The following is a 23442-nucleotide window of genomic DNA, read 5'->3' as shown; positions in this document are numbered from 1 at the left end:
TCAAAAGTACTTGTGATCTGGGCAGAAGAAAATACTGTTTCAAGCTCGATGTAAGGTAAACATAATAGCTTTTTTGAGTAACTATTGTCATCATGCTTCTTCATCATACAGTACTCGATAGCAGTTTCAAAGGGGTTGATTAACCACATCTCCTACTATGAGGAGATTCCATGAACCAGAATCCAGATTCCAAAGAAGAAAAACCTTGGAAAAATTGTAAAGGTAAAGGTAAAAATATTGTGTATTTTCAGTTTTTAAAAAACCCAAACAAAACAACAGCAGCAGCAGCAACAAAGAGACTGTGTAAATATTCAAGAGTTTTAAACCATAGCTTACTGTTCTATCAGGCAGGTTGTTGAGTTACCATCCTTACTGAAAGGCAGAATGCAACTTGCATTGCTCCAGGGAAGAGGGCTAGGACTGATTCTCTAATTTGTATTTCCCTCTTGTTCTGTGTGAAAGGTGAGCCACTGCCACTACAGCTCCTACTATAGCTGAAGAAATTCACTCTGTCTTTTGCATTGAGCTGAAAGGACCAGGACGCTGTGGAAAGGATAGTGGGAATGATGGTAGTGTCTCAAGGGAGAGACATGAAGGTTTCTTATCCTTGCCCTTTGCATGTTGCATGGGCACATGGAGGGTCAGTCACATTGCAAACTTCACATCGCCTCATAAAAGGGAAGTTAGGTTATTATTTCCTAAGCTATTTCATGGCTTCAAGGGTCTTGATAAAGTGAAATGAACACCTTTTATGCATGGGTGGTGATGCTTACAGGGCTTTTTAGAAACCAAAACTGAAAACCAACCAGTGTTCACCACCTCTCCATCCTGCATGACAGAAGGTACGATCCTACAGAAATACCTGAACTTTTAGACAAAACGTACCTGCTCTGCAGAATTGAAAAGCACCCACTGCAATTAGGGCAGTCAGTATCTTAGGATGCAAAATCATTTCCCATTGAAAACTCAGTGACCTTCTGCAGAAGCCTAGGAAGGTAACTGAAGGCATCTGAGTCAGATTTTATAGGTGACTCTTCCTCCCTGTGCAAGCAAAACCACTATACCCTCCCCCGTGGTTTCAGGGTCTTACGAAGACGATTCTCAAAACATGGCAAAATTTAAGAGTTAAAAATTGAGCGCAAAGAAATATAAAGAATACCAACCACACGTCTTGGCTCAGTTGTGTCATCAAGGCCACAGAATGAATGCTAGTGAAAAAAACAAAAAAAGGAACAAAAACTATAACATAAGATCAAAAGAAAATGAGGAAAAAAAGAAAAGAAAAAAGATGTAAGATATGTAGTATGAAATCCAATGACATTACAGCAGTTAGTCTTACGTCAATATTGAGTGATCTGAAAGAGAGATACAGTATACTCTAAAAAGGGGTAACGGTACAAAATTCAGTATTTGAGGGCAAACAATAACATTCATGGATTATGTAACTTCAGAAATATTAAGTTCTGCACTGTGACTCAGTTAAGCAAGTACTTATAATTACACACCTGAAAGCTTTCCTAAACTGAGACTTACCAAGCCAAGGGCACAAACTAAATGCAACTTAAATGGTAGAGAATCAGTTATGAGAAAAGCATGACATGTTTAAACAGCACTTGTTCCTCATGTATCAACTTGTAGAATAAAACTGAGATTTTGCATTATTCTTTTGTATACCTTTAGAAGCAGGACAATTTGCTGGAGAATCTATAGGGCAAAAATACTGTCACCCTTATGTTCTGATTGACAGAATTTTACATAAAACTTAAAAACTGAATCCATTCCTAAAGGAAAATAAAAAGCCATACTCATGACACAGTAACTATAAGTGGTGCATTACCACTAGCTACAACCAGCGATGAGGCTCAGCTATAAATACTACCCTTCCTTCAGAAGCATAAGACTTCTCTCCACAAGAAATTATTGTTCTCAGTATCAGTGGCATGTAGGTGTCATTCTGCACCCACTGATATATTAAACCTTCAGAAGAACAATGAAGTGGAAGTATATAATTCATTGATTCTCTGACAACACAATCTTCCTTCAGGCAGTCAAATTCAGAATGGGATTTAATCCCAAGGAAAAAAATATTCAAATGTAATACAGACAGAAGGAAGCCCTCCACCCATCCAGGAGCTGAAGGTTAATAGAAAATGATGAAGCTTTTTTGAGGTCTCCTGCTAATGTAACGTTAAGGCAAAGAGAACGTTAATCATTTTAACTCATTACCAGCTTTCTGCTAAGCTTGTTATTAGGCTGTTTCTTTTCCAGTGCTTTTCCCCATCCATTGCACTGATGAACCAGCACAGATAATGCTAACTTCCATTTTCAAAATTAGCAGTCTGTCTAATCCAATACCTACTCTGTAAATTGTAATGGCAATGACTAAAGGCTTACATTTTGGCAATTGCAACATCTACAGATTTTATGTTTTAGAATAGGTGGGTAAACACTAGTATTTGCAGTAATTAACATGTAGAGATATCACCTATCCCTCAAGGTTTCTCTGCCTTGAGGAGTTAACTGTAGCATCTTGGACATCACTGACTGTTAGGCAGGAACAGCTTCAGGTATAGAAGTGGTCCAGGGCAGATGAGGGCAAAGGCAGCAAAGGAGCCCTTTAAGGGGTGGATATTGCCTGTGTTTCTCTGCTAGTGGAAACGGGGACCACTGCCTCCCCAATGGATACAGACAGTCTAGCCCCAGCCAGGGAGTAGTGGGGGTGGTGTAAAGTGATGATTAGCAACAGCAGGAGACAGCCCAGCTCCTCACAGCTCTTCTCCTGGATCTTCCACAAACCCAGCTGGATATCACGGCTCCAAAAGTGCAGGACAAGGTACTGCAGATGGGAGACAACTACTGTGGGAGCAGAAGGGGCCAAGGAAGCTGTTGAGGGAATTGGAGTAGCTGCTAGAAGTGCAGTACCCCTGGAGGGGGACACAGGGGGGACTGCCACATCCTGAGAGCAGATGAAGGTACAGTGAGATTAGTGAAGGGTGAGGAAGAACCCTTCCCACATCCAGCGTGCTGCTCTGCAAGGCCTCTCTCAGTTCTGCAAGCCCCACTGACCTCTTCCAACTCCATTCAGAGTCCTCCAAAAGCCTTTCTTTTTCTCATTTATGCCATTCTGATCCCAAAAGAAAAAAATAATGACTGAAAACTCCCCTAACGTCTCCATTCAGCCTAGCAGCAGGTTTGTACCCATATGTACCGGTAAAAATGAACCTGAGATGATGATGTGAATAATCTTGGGATCTAGGCACTGGCCTAGCAAAAGCAACATAACTAAAACACTTTGCTAGGGCTTAGAGAAAGCCCCATTGCCAGCCTATGCCCTGTGGAACAGCCTAAACTCCATAGATCTGGGAAACACTTGAGCCCATGGTCCAGGAACCTCGTGCCATCTCTTGCTTGGGACCACAGTGACCCAGGTAGCTTTGCTGTCCTAAGCCTCAATCAGAGCTTCTTCAAAAGAGGAGAAAATTTGGATCTGGGATACTAATTTGGAACTTTTTTCTGTCTTAAAGCAAGAAATATTTTTTGTTTGCAGTGTTTGCCACATGCACCTCATTAAGTTTCTTTTTAATTTTCAGTATTTGCAAGTTTTGCAAAGCAGGGTTATCTGAAAAACAGGGCTGAGCTAACTGCTTCTGTCAGACAGAGACAAATCTTTATGTTGTTTCTTGATCTAAACCACAGCAAATCCTCCTCCTTCTAGACTAGTGCCTTTCCAGACCCCTTGATTCTTTTCTGTACTTATAGAAAACCCAGATAGCAAATAATTTTGAGCAGATTAGGGACTGAGCTTCATTTCATGTAGCAATGACTCAAATTTAATCTTTCTTGTTTTAAAATAGATTTCATGATATTAGGTTAAGTACTATTAATGTCAATGCAACAGAGAAAAATAAATTAGTATGGAAAAAAGAATTCCATTGGCATTGCCCAGGCATTTATTTACCTTTTCCTCAATTTCTTTGAGTTGCCTCTTTTGAAGTTCTATTTTATCTTCTAGTTCTCGAATTCGCTGAAACAGAAAAAAGCAAAATAGAAATTATTATATCTAATTTGAAAAGTATATGAATCAAAAAGATAACAAATAGATTGAAAATTAAGAGAACAAATGCCCATTATTAATGTAACACTTCCTTTACAGTTATATTAGGCATGTTCATGGCAGGATTGCTCCATGTTTCCATGAAACCATGGCATTTTAAAGATGCTACACATTTAGAACACCATTACTACTAGGAAGCCTAATCATCACCACTCCTTAATCATAATTTTAACATATACACACAGACAATTCCAATTAGCACCAAAATTCTTAGAAGTACAATGCTTTCTCTTCAACTGCCAGAAGTTTTTCTACTTACCTAGACAGTCAGTAGATGATACTATCACATTTCATTTTAACTCTCTATTTTCCTTTCCTAGAAAACATAACTATGCTTCTGGCACAGTCATGCTATACCAGAAAAACAGAGCACACAGATTTTCAGATCATCACCAAGACAGCATCCAGAGATTCAGCTCCGTCCTATTACCACAGTCACCTCCCACCAGAGGTAATGCCTCTTTCAGTGCAGCTCTCTGTATTTTTAAGGATTTTCCTTCTTCAGTTCTCCAAAAATATGACTGTTGTTGGGTCCACATATCCTATCTTATTTCTGTCCCTTTATTTCCTTTCTATAAGTTATGCTTCTTTTCTTTTTCTGTTTCTTTTTTTTTCTCTGTGCTTCTACGTTAAGAAGATGCATTTTATTGCACTTTTAGTATATTATACTTGTTACAGATAAAGTAGGTTCATAAATTTTTTTTTTATAGGCAGAAACCTGGAATCTCCTACCAGCAGCCACTGGGAAACAAAGAGCAACATTATACTATCAACTTCCAATAGTGGGAAATGCCGCACACTCATGGTAGCCCAGGACAGTCGCAGCAAGGCAGCAGCTGATCCAACAACCATTTTGTACTGGTTTTGAGAACTACAGAGTTCGGCTTGAACATTTCAAATCTAACCTGGAGCTACCCCAAAGATGAGGTACATCCACCCTGCAGTTCACCTTGCCTAGGGCATACTAGTCTCCACACAAATATTGCAGACAGGTCACAAGCAATGGCTTTGTTATTGTTGCTGCTGTTTTAAAATAAAAAGATTTTGCTTAAATGACTGTTTTGAATATTATGCAGCCAGAATAAGTCAATCAAAACCTCCACTGTATTATGCTGCATTGCTCAGAGATTTCCCCAGATAATATAAAAGCACAAACCAGATTACCCTCGTGTGACACGAGTGCATGCAGCTTTGCTGACAGTAACAAATGCCCTGAGCACAGCTGTATTAACTTCACTTTTCCTCTGTTACATTTGAATTGATTTATACTTCATCTACTCCCTGCTCAAGGCAAGTCTGTCTCTCAAGCAATCATCTTCATATACCGTATGTACTAGGAATATTACAATCACTATGAAAAGCCATGGGATGAGAAGCAGGCAGATGTAATCACCTCTGAGATCCCTGCTCCATCAGGTTACACTCTTGTTTCTCTCCCACTCATTTGATTCCTACTCACAAACACATCCCAGAGCTGAGTGACAGACTTCACTTCTCTGGGGGTCCTGCTATGCTCTGTGATAAAATTTGACCATGGTGAGGTAAGTGGAGAGAAGCAATATCTTTAAATACCATTTTCACCTTCAAGGTTTATCATGTGAGATATTTTCTCAATATCTGCTGAGAACTCACCTCCAGAAAAAAGGGAAAATAAAAAAGCCCCCAAAGACCTGGTGGCTTTCTCACCTCAGGGCTTACAGCAAGTGTTCTTTTATAAAAGAACATGTTAATTAGGATAAGATGCATTTTTCAGATTTGGGAATTCTATTAATTAAGTAAAAATTGAGATGTTATTATTCCCTTATGAATTTTTAATTTTTTCAAAAGATTACAGCTATTCAGCTATTCTCTCCAGCTATTCAGAATAGTTAAAAAAAAAAAAAGGGCTGAGGCTTCTGTTTTCCAATTCCCACCCATAACCCATCATAATAGTTAAACTTTGTGAGACGAAAGATAGAGAATAGTTTTAAGGTGAAGAAATACACACTTTCCTAAAAATCAGTTTAAATACAAAGACAACCTAGCAATTAAAAGGGAATAGCGTAGGGTTGAATTTCTTAGCAGTGAAGATCTACAAATAATCCTCAAAACAACTAGATTTATGTCAGTAAGGCAGAAATATACAGGGTGGATATAGTACGTAGGGCAGATACTTTTATGTATACATATGTGTATGTAGACCTGTTCCAGATTTGCCACCTAAGGATGTTGAAGACAGGTGACTAGTGTTGAAATAGCTAGTATTCCCCTTATATGAATGGAAATCACAATGACAGAAGACTTATGCTACAGATGAGTAAGATTTTGTAACCAACTTCTTCACTACAGAAATTAAGAGTTCAAACCTAGACAGGTCAGAATTTGTTCTAAAACACAACCGCGGGCTGGGATTTTCCATCAGGTATCAAAGCTTGGGGTAGTTTACTTCTAGTTGTTTACTTGCTTTCCCCTGGAGTATTGTAGGGAGGATTATCCAGGAGGATGAAGTGGGCGTAGCTATTCCCATCAATATCCTCTGGTTGCACAGGGTCAGCACTGGAAGATAACCAGCCTAGCCTATTTATATATCCTGAAAAATCTGATTTAACTCGTTTCTTTCCATTTAACTGCAGAGATGGCCTTAAAAATATATTCATAAATATGCAATATATTGGCAGGAAAAAACAGATTTACATCTGCATACGGTATTTAACACATAAAAATAATTCTTTTCCCCAATGTACCTATCTACGTTTACAGCATTATCTTGATAATACAAAGATAACAATTTCCAAAATACAACTTCAAAAAATACATGTAAGCTACATGCAATAATCCTAGCTTTAACAAAAAAGTATCTTCTAGAAGTAGCAAGAGATGTTGCTCAGTCAATGGTTCTATTAAGCTACCGAGAAGGAAATGACACAAAAATTACACATACTAATTAAGACCAAAAGGCAGGACCACTTGAGATTCAGTATAAGCATTTACATCTTTATCTACTGTTCCTTTTATTTGCAAGAATCAAGAAGCTGTGGACTCACTCTCAGGTTTTCAACACTTGATTAGATGCTTTCAATGAATTCTGATTTGTTTATGTTTGCAAAAGCATAACTGTGACAACAAATCACGCAGAACTATTTTATTGTTATCAAGAAATTCCACCTACTTTCATGCTTCAGGGCTTAAATTCATGATCAGTAAGCCAAGCTTTGTCGTATAGATTTATAACAGCTGTGCTATAAAAGATGCATTCAGCTCTATCCTTGACAAGGCTCTCAGGAACCTTGCAAGGTAAATCCAGAGCATTTTCAACTGCACAAAAGACTATGCAAGGAAGCAACAAAATCTACTATATCTTGCTGTCCAAACAGTGAAGTCTTGGTTGAGAAGAAAGTCAGAGGCTGTTCTTTTGTTTATTCTCATTTTTTAAAAAGGGAGGGACAAAAGTCATGGACAGATAATCTAAAACCAGTACAGTGCTTCTGTTCCCTTTAAGCCCCCTAGCATTGGTCACAGTCAGAGCGAGGATTAGGGACAAAGTGGAGCAGTGTTCTGCTGGGTTCTAGCAATTCCTGTGTTCCTACAGTTAATAGCTGCCCCTCAGTCACATGCGTGCACCTTTTTGGGACTGACAGGATTCATGAGAATAACGCTGTGTTGTCAAATCATGGGGCCATACAAAGGAATTACTGTAGGCAAACAAAGAGCCACAGTCAGACAGAAATAGTGCAATGAGACTGTAACCATGAAAGAGAAGACCGCAAACATTAGGGACATGGATTCTTAACACTGACCATCTCGACCTCAACCTGCCAAAATAATGAATACTAATCTGTCATTGATTTTATTGCAATAGTAAATAAAACCTTACAAAACTTCAGGATGATGCACAGGTAGATTTGTGAATACTCCCTGTTACTACCTTCACTCTCATGGAGCTCTCCTGAGTTTTGGAAAGAGGGCTGGACAAGCATCCCTTTCAGTATGGCAGGCACCTACTTGATAAATGGAACGGGCTGCCCAGGGAGGTGGTATTTAAAAGGCTTGTGGATGAGGCGCTTAGGGACATGCTTTAGTGGTGGACTTGGCAGTGTTAGGTTAACGGTTGGACTTGACGATCTTAAAGGTCTTTTCCAACCTAAACGATTCTATGATTCCTTCTAAAAAAGTCATCCTTCCACTAGCAATGAAGTTTGCTGCCACTTCTGAGCAAGTGCTTGCAAGCAGCCGGAAAGCAGCAGGGGCTGCGGGGGCCCCAGGGCTGTACTGAGTTAACAGCAGATGGCTCTGCCGGCCGAGCCCCGGCTGGAACAGCAGCTTCACCTCTGTCAGGAATGAGGCTCAGCTGTGAAATCCATTTGCATTTCCAGGCAGCTACACGACAAAGATGCTAAAGATGTACAGCATATGCCTTACTTATTACTTGACTGCAACTTGAACAGACTTTGACGTTTCATTATTAAATGTAAATTATAAATACTAGTTATGTATACATTATATGTACAAAGGTAGGTGGCACAGCTATAGCCCAGATGGACAGCCTAAAAAATGCTAACAATTAGGTAAGAGAGAGAACATCCAGAAAGTTCAGGCAGCTAAAGCATACATTTCCTTTGGAAGTCTCTAGTGCGAAGACAGGCACATGACTGAAAGTCTGCTAAAGCTCCCCTAACATGGTGCTATATATGACATTACTTTACTGAACAGAGCCGTAAAAGGGAAGTTTACCATCAGTCATTTCCAATTGGATAAATCATATGTTCACGGACTGCCGTGATCATATACTGCCCCTCCTCTTCAATCCAACGCCTGGAGAGCTCCCAAACAAAGGGCTGTCAAATTGCCCAAAAGCGGGAAATTAAACATTTTTCTTAGCAGAAGATTCCTAATGTGCAGAAGACTTCTCCTAAATGCTCATAACCCTCATTTCCTTTCACCTCATGATGGGAAGTTCATCTTTCTGAGAAACGGGATACACTTCTTGAAGTGCAATTATTCACTTAAGCAATTACTTCTCTTTGGTAAACTTGGATGACAAGTGCCTTTTGTGTGTATCTTCCAGTACTGGTAGGGAACTTAAGACGAGTCAGCTCTTCCTTTCTGAAGTAACAGAAGGCTGAGACACCAAGATGGGACTACACATTATTACTCCCAGCAGTTCTGACCTTCCTCCAGAAGAGGAGTCTCTAAGTTTGCATGAAGCATTGCTTTATAGTTAGTATGCTGCCTGAGCTGGCCTATGTGGGACCAATTCAGGTGTCTCTGCACGTACAGCTCAGTTTTCCTGATAGCTGGATAATTCCCCTAGAGATTTTTGTTTTCCAAATACATCCAAACTCAGCAAAAGGCTAGATAACCCCAGATGCAAATTCATTATTGTCATGAATCCCCTGTACAAAGGTGCAAAAAAAAGGGTTAATACAGCTTTTAAAACTGAATTAAAGGCAATGGGTTCCTTGCAGACCATTCTAATCAGAGGTCAGGTCCAATGGAATGATATTAATGCATTGCCAGTGGAGAACCAGCTAGGTACTGTTTTCAAAAGGAAAATTTCTGTCATTTTTAGCATGGGTCTGGCTACTGTGGCTATACTGCAACCTCAAGGTTGCAAGACACATCTCTGGGAGGCCTGAGGAATCAAGGTTTAGGTGAAATGCAAGCAGCATGACGGTGGATGTGTGCCTGGAAATATTACTCCACTTTCACTAACAAAGAAATTCCAGTAACACAGGCTTAGAAAACTCAGCTTGCATTAATGGAGGAAAGAAATACAAATAATGAAGCTGCTAGTGGAAACGACAGTATTGCACTTCCATTACTTAACATCATGGAATGGTTTAGCCAGAAGAAAAATATTGCTTTGTTAAAAAAAAAAAAAGTTAATTGCATTGCCACAGAGTAAACATGAAGTACGTGTGCCCAACTTGTGTTATAATAGCAATGCATCCATGTTAAGTACCGTTTCCATTAATATAGCGCCTGTTGTAAAGGAGTGCTGAAATAAATGGAAATCCTTCCACTGAGCTCAGTGAGCTCTGGATTGCAGTCTCAGAGCTATCTTTTTTCTGCTGGAGGCAATAAATCAGCCTAATAATGATTTGTCCTCATTTTGAGAGTTTGTCATGGGAAGAACTTCAGCATTACAAAGAAAGAAAATTGATCTGAGGTGTAATGAAGTGCCCTACTACTCTAAAATGCTATGTCCAAATTTCGTCCACCAAAGAACCAAAATGTGTGTATTTCCTCATTCGTTTTAGTTTTTCTTTCATGATACCTCCAATTCTGATGAGAAACAGACTGTCTTTCTCTACAATTACATGGTCCCTTGCACGCATTCTGTTTTTCTGACCCGATCTCCCAGATACCTTTTTAATATCAAACACAGATTCTGAGAATTTTGATGTTTTCTGTCTATTGGATAGTGATGCAGGCTAGATGAAGTGGACTTCTTCATCCAAGCCTTTTGTCCTCTCCAAGCCAGTCATTCACAGTCCTGAACCAATGTCTTGGATGGCTTCAAATCCTCAAGGAGCTTTGCCAAATGGGGAAAATGCTACCAGGAAAGGAACTTCTGTGACAAATTTCATCTTTCAGACAATGATGACCACATCATCCTTCACGTAGGTGTCAAGCTGCAGAACTGATGTTCTTGTTTCCTAGATAAGTGTGTAAGTAAAGGGCCCATCCAAACATACTGTTATACTGACAGCGACATCAAGAAGATGAATTTATCTGTCTGCAAAATATGCTCCTTGCCATGCTAGTATAGTTGTGAAAACACAAGAATGTACTAATCAGAGGGTTTAGAGATCACCTTAATAGCTCCTGTGACACACTCTTATTGGATTTACATTCACCAGCAAATCCAAGAAAACAATTTGATAATTTTAGCACAAAGAAGACAAAGAAGGATTTACTAAGCTGCTTAGAGCCTCGGCTCTGAAATGTTGGAAAGGTTCAAGTTGATGTACATTTACAGGACAGGCACCACGGATGGACTATATCAGCCATGAACCATGTTTTGAGTCTTTGAAGCCAGCTTATGATCAAGAACGTATCTCATTCTGCAGCAAAATTTAGAAAGGGAAATATTTTATCAATCTGACAAAGGGAAGAATCACTATTGTTCCATATTATCATTATTTTAAGCAGCTTCTCAACACTATTAAGACACAGGTATGTAAGATCTTTAATAATGTGAACAGTATAACTATGTTACGTGTATAAATTTAAACAAAGATTAATATAAACTAATTTGCCTTTAGCTATTATTCAAATCACTAAGCTGATGGATAAAATTCCTTAATGAAAATAAATATATTATTTTCTTGATTCTTTTTAAAAATCTAATGCATTTTAATGGCTGTTTAAAAGCCTCTACTGAGTTTACAATACAATTTGCATAGGTAATTGCCACATGCATTCACTGAAACAGTTGGATCTGCTACTGTAAGGGGTCTGGACTCAGGAATCCAAATGTCCCCTTTAGTCCCATATTCCTAGAACGTGATTTTGAGTAATGATCATAAGGAAACAAGCAAGCACACTGTAACAGCATTAACTTAAACTATTTTTGTTGCCATCTTGTTTTACTTTATGAATGAAAACTTAATATAAATTTCAGCCAGTTGAATATAATAATAATAGATAAATTTGGATATACCATAACTCTCTGATTCTCACCAAGGTCTTTCTTTAGATAGCAGGTAAAAATTTCATTCCTTTCTGTGTTCTGCAGTCTCAACCATGATAATCCAATTAATAGATACTGAAGTAGGAGAATTGTTCTTGTTAATCTTTATTATGCATTTGTAGTTTCTTTATTTGCTTTCCTGAGGAGAATGAACCTTTTAGCAGCTGCACTGATGCATTTCTTGGCATGAAAGTTAATATGTACTCAATCACATTGGTCTTAGTAGTAAATCAGTGAATTTTATAAATCCATTTAACTTAAAATAATTATTTGTTATAAGCTGAGACTGAATGACTATATATACATGAAGATATGGTTTAATATTTATTAGTAATCTTGATTTTTTTTTAACACTGAGAGTCTTTTAATTTATGCTATAGTTAAACCCCATCATACATTGATATCTAACAGAAGAATATCAACAGTCCTATTGCTTTTTATTAGGGAAAAACAATAATTAAAGCCACATTAGCCTTATATCTACATGGAATGGCTATTCTAAGTCTATGTGAGCTCAGAAAACATTCAACATCTTAAAACTGACTCCCTGACAGTCTAGGCTCATTATCTGAAAAAAAAAAAACCACCCAACCCACAAAAAAACCACCAAACCATGGTGTAATATTTATTTAGCATTAGGTTTAGATTATATTACATTCTGATATTTAAATAGCAAATTTCCGTGTAACTAAGTATCATGATATATGTATGAATTGTGCATAGGAAAACACATTTAATCTTCACTTCTATAACAAACTTCACAACACTTTCCTTTTTAGACTTGCCTTTCCTCAGCTCCCACTGGCCTTTCAGGATTTCATATGAGAGGATTTCAGCATTCAAATTCAGATGAGAGCTTTCTTGATGCTAACGTTGCTTTAAGGCATATAGTTGCTCTTAACTTGAGTGCAACCTCAATCACACCTCGTTTAGGACAAAGGGAGCAGACCTTTCAGATACATTTTGTAGGTATTACACCAGTCCTGCTATCATCACTTATACAGACAAGTAGCATCACTAAGGCAGTTAGCAAAGCGGTCATGGCTTGATCTGAAGCCTAAATATAGAGAAAACATACATAAGGAAACACTGTAAGATAAAAATATAGAAACGACAAAAATGAACTCTCATCTGCAATGCATGTCATCTGTGGGAAATTACAGAAGTTTATTGTAATATTGTCATTATAGCAGCAATGATGCCTTGAAAGACTCAACATTCACTCCTGCATGACACAGGTCAACTATGATTAACCTAGTCATGATGTGCTTGATGAATATAAATCACAGCTACGATGTAAGAAGCCTTTAAGAGCAATTCATGAATATAAAAAATGTATTATCAACAGTAATCTATTATGTGTTGAACAGCAAAGCGCAGAACATTTCTCAGCTGCAAGCATTAGTAATAGCAAAAAAAAAAAAAAAAAATCACTGGTTGCCCTATGGATTCCTCTTCGTGTAGAGTTGTATGCAAATAGCTGGGGATGAACTTTGCTAGCACATGAACACTTCAGATTTAAAATAAAAACATTAAAAACAGATCGTATCTCTATAGATTTGGATGTAAATGATCTGAGACTTTCTCAGTTATTGTTGTGTAGTAACCTTAGTAATAATACTTCTACCTACTTTTTGAATTGTGTGATAAAGCTGTGATCTTTTTTGACCAAGCCAGGCTCTCTGGCACAAGGCAACAAGCCAGAGGAGGGGATGTCTTTAATTTATTCTCTCTGACACAATGCAATGGGCCAAAGAGGACTAATTTAAGACAACACATCCACATGCCTATCAATGAGGTACAGTGAGCATAGCATCCTCCCTCCCTCTCTCCCTCTCCCAGGAGGCTTCCCAGTCAAACACTAAACCTTAATAATTCTCCTTGAGTGAAAAATAGGTGGTCTATCAACCATAACAGATTACACAGCGAAGGGGAGCAGAACAGCTGCTGGATTTATCCAAGCTTTACCTGAACATCAGTAGTATATCAAGTGGCAAATCTCAGGTTCCTACTTCACACTGGCGATTTATGTATTAACAAATTAAATTTTTTTAAGTGAAGGTTTTCAGAGTAAAAGCAACAAAAAAACCAAATATGTATTCCAAATGCTTGAGCCAATAGGATCTTATAGATGTGGTGACATCCAGTCCTATGGATTTGTAAGCCAACTACTCTCCCAGTGTGGAAAAAGGTGTCCTACCTAAGAGAGAGCAGGGAGAACTCATGGAGGAATGGCATCCACTATAGCTTTGTTTGACCTTTAAGCAGTAGGAACTTGGCTCTTCAGGTCAGAAAAAAAAGGAACGAAGAAACTTAGTGAAGGAAATTAGTTTGGTCTTTCTCAATTTCAAGCTATGTTTGTATTTTGACATTTCAGGATGAAAAAAGACATCACTGTTCCTGACTTTTCCTTGGTGTCCATGAAAAAAGTGCCTGAGGCACCACATTTGTAGTGAATCCTTCAATATGGCAGTGACAGATAGAGGTCAGTTTTGAGTTATACCTGTTTTGACCTAAAGGATTGTCCTATGCCACCTTCTAGTAAAACGTGCAAATAAAGTGGCAATTGCTACTTTTATTACAGATGGATAATCCAACCTGGTCATAGGACTAAACACCATAGTTTAAAGAAAACTTAGTTAAAATATTTCCAGCTATATTCCAACTATTTAGAGCTGGAATTTGGATGCCTTCAGCATTCCATAGATGTATAATATTCAGGTCTAGAACTGAAGAAGTGGTTTGGTTTACTCTGTAAAACTGAGCTCCACCCAAGAATATTCTAACCCAAGTTAGAATAAAACACCCCCAGCTTAGTACGATACTACAGTGCAACTCAGAGAAAAAAAGTTTCACACTTTTTGATGACACAGTGAACAAACACATCTTTTCTATTTCTTTTTTCTTACAATTTTATACAAAGATAAGACTGCTCTAGGAAATTATTGGATTACCTTAATAAAATCTGTCTTTCATATCCGTTCTGATTGGCAGCAACCATTTTTGGAACTGAGTGTGTGTCTACCTGCTGTCCTTCAAGGACAGCAGGTGTGTTTAAAATAACTTAAAATGAAATCAGAATAAATTCTATTTCTATTATAAATTTTCTTCATGTTTGAATACTGCCATGAGTGCAATTTGAATTAATCTATCTAATTTAAAGCCTGGTTCTGATCCCTTTCCACAGTTTCTTACTCCAGAAGCAGCTACAGTCAAACCAACAGGAATATATTCCAAGTTAGATCTCATTTGGTTTATATAAGGCATAAATTGACTGTTAAATATTTATCAATTTCAGCAGATAACACAATCACAATATATTTTTAAGGCGATCTAACCACGATGCTGTGTGGATTTTTGATTTTTGTGGGGGTTTTTTTGGAGGGTGGGGTTTTTTTGAGTTTCCTTAGTTAGGAAGTTGCTATCACTACTTCAGAAACACAATGTATTGCTCTATTTGAAACACTTTTTCTCAGAGATGTTTTTTATAGCTACACCAACACATTTTCCTCTCTCTCTAGAAATGGCTTAGCATGTTATATATATATATATAAAAAAATAAAATTACCCTTCTTAACAGAATCTGCTAGAAATTATCTTTGTATTTTCCAAAACGCACAAAAGCCATGCCACTGCACTGACTAGAGCACAAATGTTACTTTTAAATGAAGTCCTACTAAAAATTAACCAGACACTGATTTATAAAAGCTTGTAATAACAGTGTAGTGCAATGAGACATTTCTGATGGCAATATATGCAGGAACGGCAGTTGAACTGCACATACCCTATGGCTAGAAGCAAATATCACAAGCTGCTCATGACAGATTTTTAATTAACATATTTTGCCTCCTCCAAATAGAAAGGATGGTGTAAATCAAAGCACCTTCTCTGACTTAAAGGGAGTACTGTCAATATGCTTCAGCTGAGGATCTGTCCCCCAGACCTGCATGTTGCACTCTGGGTTTAATAAAAGCCTTGCATGCCTTAGCAAGCAGATCTAATCACACAGTCTGTCTAATTTGGCTCCACAGAGGCCTGGTTTCCTTAATACACAAGCGGCATACATGAATGGTTCCATTTATATACTAATGAACAATAATAATGTGGGGTTATACAAGCCCGAGATGAAAAGACCTACTAACGTAAAACAGGGCCTAACATCCTAAAACGTATTTATTTCACTGGAACAAAATTAATACCCAGTGGCTAAGAACTAAGGCTTTATATCTGGACAAAGAAGCACACATAAAGCAGCACAGGCTCACATTTGGACAACAGTTTACCCTCTTTCTTATGCATGTCCCTGTCCCTTTCAGACAGTACATTCCCCAGGAAGAACATTAACCAGCTCCGTAAATCCAGCATCTCACAAGCTGAATCCTCAAAGTCTCTGCATGAAGCAGTTCACCTGTAATGAAACCCTGCAGACCTACCTGCAGCATTCATCACATGCCTTGCCACTTCTGCATCCTGCAGTATTGTCAAGGATCATTTACATGCAGAAGGAGAGAACTCCTCCTTCTCCATCATCAGATCTTCTTGGATCCCCACTCTGTATGTCTGACACAGAAACTCTGACTCAGAGAAGGTTGTAGCCAGTCTGCCAGGATAAGTAGAGTTGTTCTTTTGAAGCTCTTGTATCAGGCAGACCAGAAGGTAATAGAAGCAAAGAAACAGGCCTTCTGGAAGTGATCAAGCTTCCAGAGTTTCAGAGAACTTGGAGTCTTTAATACATGGTTTCTGTTTCAGGGGAAGTTCAAGAGTCTTTGCAACAAGGACATTCTGTATTAAGTCTTGCAGCTCCATCGTGCTGTCCTACCATTCTCCATAACCTCCACTTCAGCAGAGTAAGAAGTGTGGTGCATACTGTAAAGGCACTGCAGACTGTACAAATATGAGCAGGTCTAGACCACAGTTTTGCCAGAATAAAGTGTAATGGGTGCTTGCTAGTGCCGCAATGTCAGCGAAAGAAAAGAAGGGGTTCATTTAATGTAGCATCTAGGGATGTACTATACTTAGAGCAGCTTCATCCATACCTTAGGACTCTGCCAACAAAGGTATGCTCTCATTTTTTTAGCGTTTCAGCTGCTGTCATCTGCTAGTGTAGGTGAATGTAATTCTATGAGAATTAGCCCTGTGAAACTACTGATCCATGCTAGGGTTTGTTTGTTCATTTGTTTTTAAGCTGTGGACATTTGCATACAACTACTAGGTTATCAGTGTTAACCACTGGTCCCATAAGGACTAACAAATACAACCTTCAAGAAGAAAACAACTAAGAAGAAGAAATTGAGCAAAGGATTTCAAATGCAATCTGTTAGTCTCCCATACCACAGGGAAATTAACTACCTTCTTTGCCTTTGTTTTTCCTGTCTACTACGGGGGGTTAAAAATAGATGACTAAAATACTTAGCTCCTTATGAAGCAGTAGAATTCAGTTTAACGTGTCCTGCAGGGCTGTGACATTAGCATGTCTAATGAGACAGGCACAATGCAAAACTCTAATGACACAATATAAAATGGATCTGGAGACAGGTACATAAACATCCATGGCTAATGAGGCTATGTTTACGCCAGCATTTTTGTTCAGAGCAGGAGCGAAGTTTTCTTCCAGACTTATCATATTTAACTTTATGTTGTGGAGCAATCTGTGAATACATGAACTGGACTCAACTGAAGATGTGCTCCAGATGTGCAGCTAAAGTGCTCTGACTAACAGTGAGAAGTCCATGGGACCAAATGGAACATAGCCCAAATTAAACCCCTGATATCTGGTTAGGAAATTGGACTGTCTAAGAGGCTGGCAAAAAAACCCCATTCTCACTAATTTTCAGCTACACTAGAAACATTAAGCTAATAACTTCTGGCTCCATCCTTATTTACCTAATTTCATATATTTACTCTCTCTTTCTGACACTTTTAGCACCAGCTAGTGCCTACCTTCTCCAGCTTTCTGCACACCATCGCTGATCTGACACTCATTAAAATAATTAATCTCCTGATCTCAATGTTACATGTTCCAAATCAAGGGAAGACAGCGAAGGGGTAAGTGAAAGGACACTTCTAGGAAGTCAGAGCTTAGCTCTAGCACTGGCACCATAAGCACTTCTCTTCACCGCAGGATGAGAGGAGATGAACACAACAGTGCCAGGTCAGCACATTACATCAGTTGTGGTCTATATTCATCTACAAAGCCAACCTGAACAGAGAGAGGCTTGAACTAAACTAAATGAAGCCCTTGCCCCAGTAACCAGCATCTGTGATAGCAACAACATCCTGAACACATCTGCATAGCAGAGTTTGGCATTTACAATATGTGATTCCAGATTTGCACAGAAAGTAGCTAGAGCAACTGGAGGGCAGTCCTCAGATCTAGGGTATCTGGCTGCATCTTCCAGAGGTTACTATAAAGAGGAACCAAATCCCTTAGGAACAACTATTCCTGCTGGAATAATTAACACTCTGAGGCATGCAGCTCTCTTCTTTCCCTGAATATTTGCACAGAAAAACTAGCAATCCTACCAAATGATTCTTCAGAAAATAATTACTGCACTTGCCAGGAACTTGCCTGAATTCAAGTTGTCAGTATTTGTCCTTAAGGAAATGGCTTAGACAGACAAGGCTTTTCTGAACTAATTTAAAGGCATAAAAGCTTGTAAATGGTGTCTTAAAAGACTGCCTATGACTTGCTCTTTTTTTTTTTAATTTAAAAAGATTTCACAAATAGCTAAAAGAAATAGAAGAGGGAAAAAATAAAAAAATTTGATTCATGTAACTACTGCTTCTGCCTTTCCTCTTTTCATAGTGTTACACTCTTACAACCTTCCATTCTGGCTTTTTTCTAATTTAGGCCTTAAACTTGCAACAAGCTCCCCTTGGAGTCCTGTGGAAGACTGTGTGGTTGTACACACATGAAACAGATTGTGCAACAGGACCTTGTAGTGAGAGAGTGACTCATTTTGTGTGTGTATCATGCCCAGCACAACCGGGTCCTAACACTGCTCGTCTCCTTGACACGGAGCAATACAAAGAATAGACTAAGCGTAACTCAACAAGGTGAGGGTGAAGTGATGCTGTTGTATGGGCAGTGGTGGCAACCACAGAGGTAACACCAACAAGGGGGAGGAGAGAGAACCAGGATTACCTGCTGTGCCTGCTGCAGCAGCTCCATTCGCTCGTGCAAGATCTGGCTGTCAAACTCACGGCTCTGCCTCAGGATCTGCCGCCGCACCTTCTCCACTGCACCTCGCAAATCCTCCCTCTGGGCTTCGGTCAGCAACTCGCTTGCCCGCCTTCCTGGATCCTGCTGCAGGGCATTATACAGCGTGGCTTCCAGCTCCTGGATTTTCTAATGCAACCCAAATCACATACAGACAGGCCGCCATTTGAATCCAGCAAGCAAACGACCCACCAACAGCTAGAGGAGAAGGCTAGCAAGCCAAGCCTTAGGCAGGAGGGAAGGACAGACACAGACAGGTAGACAGAAAGCGGCAGTCGTGAGCAGTGAGGAGCATTCCACACAGAGTGCACATAGCCTCCCGGCACCGATTTATACACCCGGGCGATGCTTCCCTTTTCTAGTAGATGATTGATTTCTTCTATTTAAGAAAGATTCAGACTGTAGGTCTGCTCTCAATACTTGATAAAACCCCAACTCCTGATGCCGAACCTTAAAAAATTAACGCAAACTAAGAGATTACCTTCAACTGCAACTGAATTGTTAAGCCATCCTATAAAATAAAAAGCCCACAGGGAGAACTGTGAACAACAGAAATCTTACTGTCTCCCTCTCTCAGGCCCTACTGTCCTGCCATCCATTGCTCAAAGTCTACGTTGCTGGCTTAGTTCCAAGTTGCCTTAAGCAATGAAGAGAGGAACACTTGTATACTTGCATACACTAATCCCTCATCAGTTTCTTGCCATTTGTCAGATTCCTAACCAGATTCTCATGCACTGACTAAAACTGCAGTACTTTGCAAAGCAGAGAGCGCAGCAGAACTTTACATTCATACAGAGAACTGTATTCCCAAGAGTAAAGAAAGAAAGGAATCACGGCAGTGTATCCCTGACTACTGGGGTTAGTGTGATCCTATTAAAAACCAGCATCAAGACTGACAATATTTGGATCAAGAGCATCTGACAATATCCCTTTAGCCCTCATAACACCTTTGTGAGGTAGGTAATTCTATCCATATTAGTGATGCATAAACAGCTGCACAGAGAGGTTAAATGGCTTGCCCAAGGTCACAGTGCTAGAAATAGAGCCCGCTTGCTTTTACCTCTGTTATCTGCTCTGAGCACTAGACCTTGCTTCTTTTCTGAAAATGTTTTCCCCATAAGAAATATTTACAAAGTATAAATAATTCTTCAGGCCACTATATTTTGATTTCCTGAAGTCTCACTATTAACAAAGTTGGGTGTGCAGTTTTACCAATTCCTAGATAATTCCTAATTGTTGCTTAGCCTGAAAGAAGGCAAGATTGCAGCTTCCCTTTTGAAAACTAGGAAAGGTAACGTTGGCTAGGACAGCACAGGAAGGAATCGCTTAGGAAGAACAGGCATTCCCAACTTAGGATAGGTTAGCAGCAGTAATATTTACAAATGCCTAGGGAAAAGCAATATTAGAAAAGTTCTGAAGTAATTTCTGGTATATTTTACCAGTCATGGTTTTGTGCACACATAAACCAGCTCTTCCCATTCCAGATGTACTAACAAGATGGTCACATATTTTAGAATAAAAAATGCAATGCAAAAACATTATGCTTCTAAATACTACAATCCATTTCCTACGTCTCCATTTAAGTAATACTCGATTTCCTAGTCTGCAGAAAAATAAAAAGAACCCTATTTATAATTAGAAGAAAGAAACAAACAACCTGTATTTTGTCAAATCTGTTCAAACATGAAAATTTAATGACTGTTCTTTTCCTACCATGTATGCCTGGTCCAGAGCTTGTTTCCTGTAGTCGAGTTCTTCCTCTAAATAACCCTTCTGTTTACTGAACAGGTCCTGAGCAATAATAAAAACAAGGGAGTGTTTGTTCTTTATCCTAATTCGTGAAGAATCATAAATGCCATCATTTTTATGTGAGCTTTCCACTTGAAAGCAAAAGAAAATCTATAGCCAATGACTACATTCATCCTAAGGATATTTGGAATATCAAATTTACAATATTAGCACTTAAAATATGCGTATCATATTAACAAGTTGTACCTAGAAAGTATAGACCTCTACATCAGTGTACAAACCTGCCTTGACCTGACAGAAGTGCACACAACGGCTGAAAGGTGAATGGGAATGTGCACGTGTCTGGTCCAATAGCCATTACTTGCACGGGGCAGGCCAAGGGAGGGAAGAGAGGAACACAAGTGAGGGCACTTCACTGCTTCTCTGAAAATCTCCAATACGCACTCTTAAGGAAATCATGGGGAAACCGTAATCTGTGTGGTCTAGCCTGTTCTTCTGGGCAGGAAACCAGAACATGCAGGGCCCGCGCTGGGCTCTGCAGCAGCATTTCCTCATGCATTAGTGAAGCAAAAGTAAAAATTCAGTCCTCAACTTGTAATGGTAGAAAGCCAATTTGAAATGGGTAAAGTGATGCCCAGAGAGGTTAAGTGACTTTAGCTGAAGAAGTTTTCAACATACCTAGGATTTACAGGGATTTTTTGCTTTTCGTTTTAAAATCAAACTCACCAACTTTCACAGAAGCAAAACTTTGCGGTTGTAACACAGGCTGGGATTTCAGTGGAACTGAGTATCCAAAAGCATGATGTTGCACGAAAATTGTGGACATTTGAATGGTTGCCTGAATAGTCAAGTGAGAACTGGCTGGTGACAGTGCTCTTGCAAAACATGCCTTCAGAGTGTTTTGGATGATAGTAAGTAGAAGATAAAATAGTTACTTGATTTTATTAGCTTTTCTTTCAAGGCAGGTTTTCATGCTCAAAAAAATTAGTAGGAGTCCAGAAAGCAGAAAAGCCCTTTGATTGAATTTAATATGTTGAATAGAAAAAAGAATGATGGGAAAAATTCTTGCATTTCCCAACATACAGAAAAAATGCCAAATTAAATATATAGCATTCTTAAGATGATTGATTGTAGCTTTTATTAACAGTATAAAAAAAAAATCAAATGTTGTTGGTCTGGTTAGTTTTACTGGATATGGGATTGCCCCAAAGTCACTTATTTGGCCAAATCTTAACTTCAGACATATATGTGGACTTCCGACAGTTTTTCTGTCAGCTGTCAGTGTAGCACTGGCACAGAATTTGCTTAAGCACAAACCGTGATGATGAATTCTCACTCCAAACATCTGGTTTAAAACAAATAAATTCTTATCAGAAAATTAACGATTGGGAGGGGCTCAGAGCATAAAATGATTACAGATGACCTCCCACTTGTTAAGAACAATTCATAATTGGTGACAGCAGCAACATACAAGACCAATATTAGAGGACTCAGAGGAGTAAGTTGCTATTTGTTCTCTGTATAAGAACTATAATATCTATTATTCCGGGTTTTTTGTAAACTTGGAGTTCTTTTAATTACCTATGAATTAATATTGAAAGTAGAACAAAAGTTTAAGTCAGACTTTGATCTTGGGGCTGGAATTCAGTTACCCACAGATGGGCATCTATTGCTATTATAACTGTTTTAGGGTATGCTACTTCAGCTGCTGGTCAGAAGGGCAGGAGTCTCCAACAGGTCCTGTAGGACATATTTCTCAAGCCCTTGGGGACATCTCCAGAACTCTGAAGAATGTTATATGGCATTAGACACCATGTTTATGCAACTGAATCCCACCTTGACTACCCAGGTGACATGATTTTCTTATGTGGATTACAGCAACAGCTACATGGCTGTTGTACAAGATGTAATACCACCATGCACTGTGTAACGCATAGTAAGGACAGGCCTGGTCCTACCCTGCTTACAGGTGTCTGACACCAGAGAAGTGTACCAACTTGCCCAAGACTACAGAGAGGGTCAGAGCTACCAACACATCCCAGAATAGCAATGCAGCTGCCCTGATCATGTTGCTTCTCCAAAAGCTATTGTAAAAGCTGGCCACAAAAAGCAAGAGGGAAGGAAACAAGAGGAGGATCTCAAACTCTTAGCGTGGGTTGCAAGGACAACTAAACCAGTGCTCAGCCCTTCTGAAAGTGTCACGCTAGAATATTATTTCTAAACTCATTTCACAGTTGAGTCAATCATTGGCAACGCAGACTCTCAGATTGCTACACTAAACAAATAAATACAGGGCTATCCAGAGTAAGACTTGAAAACATCACAGATAATAAGTGGGAAGATAATAAACCAAGTTAGAGAGAAACTATTGTTTTCCAATTCCTTTTATAGTATTTATGGGCACTAGTATTTGTGGGCACTTTCCCTTTCCAAAACCTTTGCCTTTTTCCATAATAAGAGTTAAAAATAAAGAAATACTAAACATGGAAAGGGTCATACCTATGTTAAAGTACAACCAGTATGATAGGCTACACTCAAGAGAGAACACAGTCTGAGCACTTCTTTTTTTGATTGTGGCCCAAAACCACACTTCTTCAGTGGCCCTGGGCAAATCGCTTAACCTCCCTGTCTCAGTTTCCCATTCTTTAAGATGAATGTAATGCTGATTACTTATCTACCTGTAAA

General features: G+C 39.0%; 1 protein-coding gene across 1 annotated transcript in view; it reads right to left on the bottom strand.

Moving 5' to 3' along the window:
- Positions 1–1188: 1188 nt before the first annotated feature.
- The window catches only part of JAKMIP1 (janus kinase and microtubule interacting protein 1), an 87628-nt gene continuing 65374 nt past the window's right edge, over positions 1189–23442 (bottom strand). Inside the window, exons 17-20 of the mRNA XM_059817382.1 lie at positions 20722–20799; positions 18934–19137; positions 3959–4024; positions 1189–1239 (exon numbers count right to left, since the gene is read on the bottom strand). Of these exons, the coding sequence (XP_059673365.1) occupies positions 1189–1239; positions 3959–4024; positions 18934–19137; positions 20722–20799 (399 nt within the window). The remainder of the gene's footprint in view (positions 1240–3958; positions 4025–18933; positions 19138–20721; positions 20800–23442) is intronic.

This window comes from Gavia stellata, chromosome 5 (assembly GCF_030936135.1).
Source record: "Gavia stellata isolate bGavSte3 chromosome 5, bGavSte3.hap2, whole genome shotgun sequence".
Lineage (NCBI taxonomy): Eukaryota > Metazoa > Chordata > Aves > Gaviiformes > Gaviidae > Gavia > Gavia stellata.
This window is presented reverse-complemented; position numbering and strand designations above follow the sequence as displayed.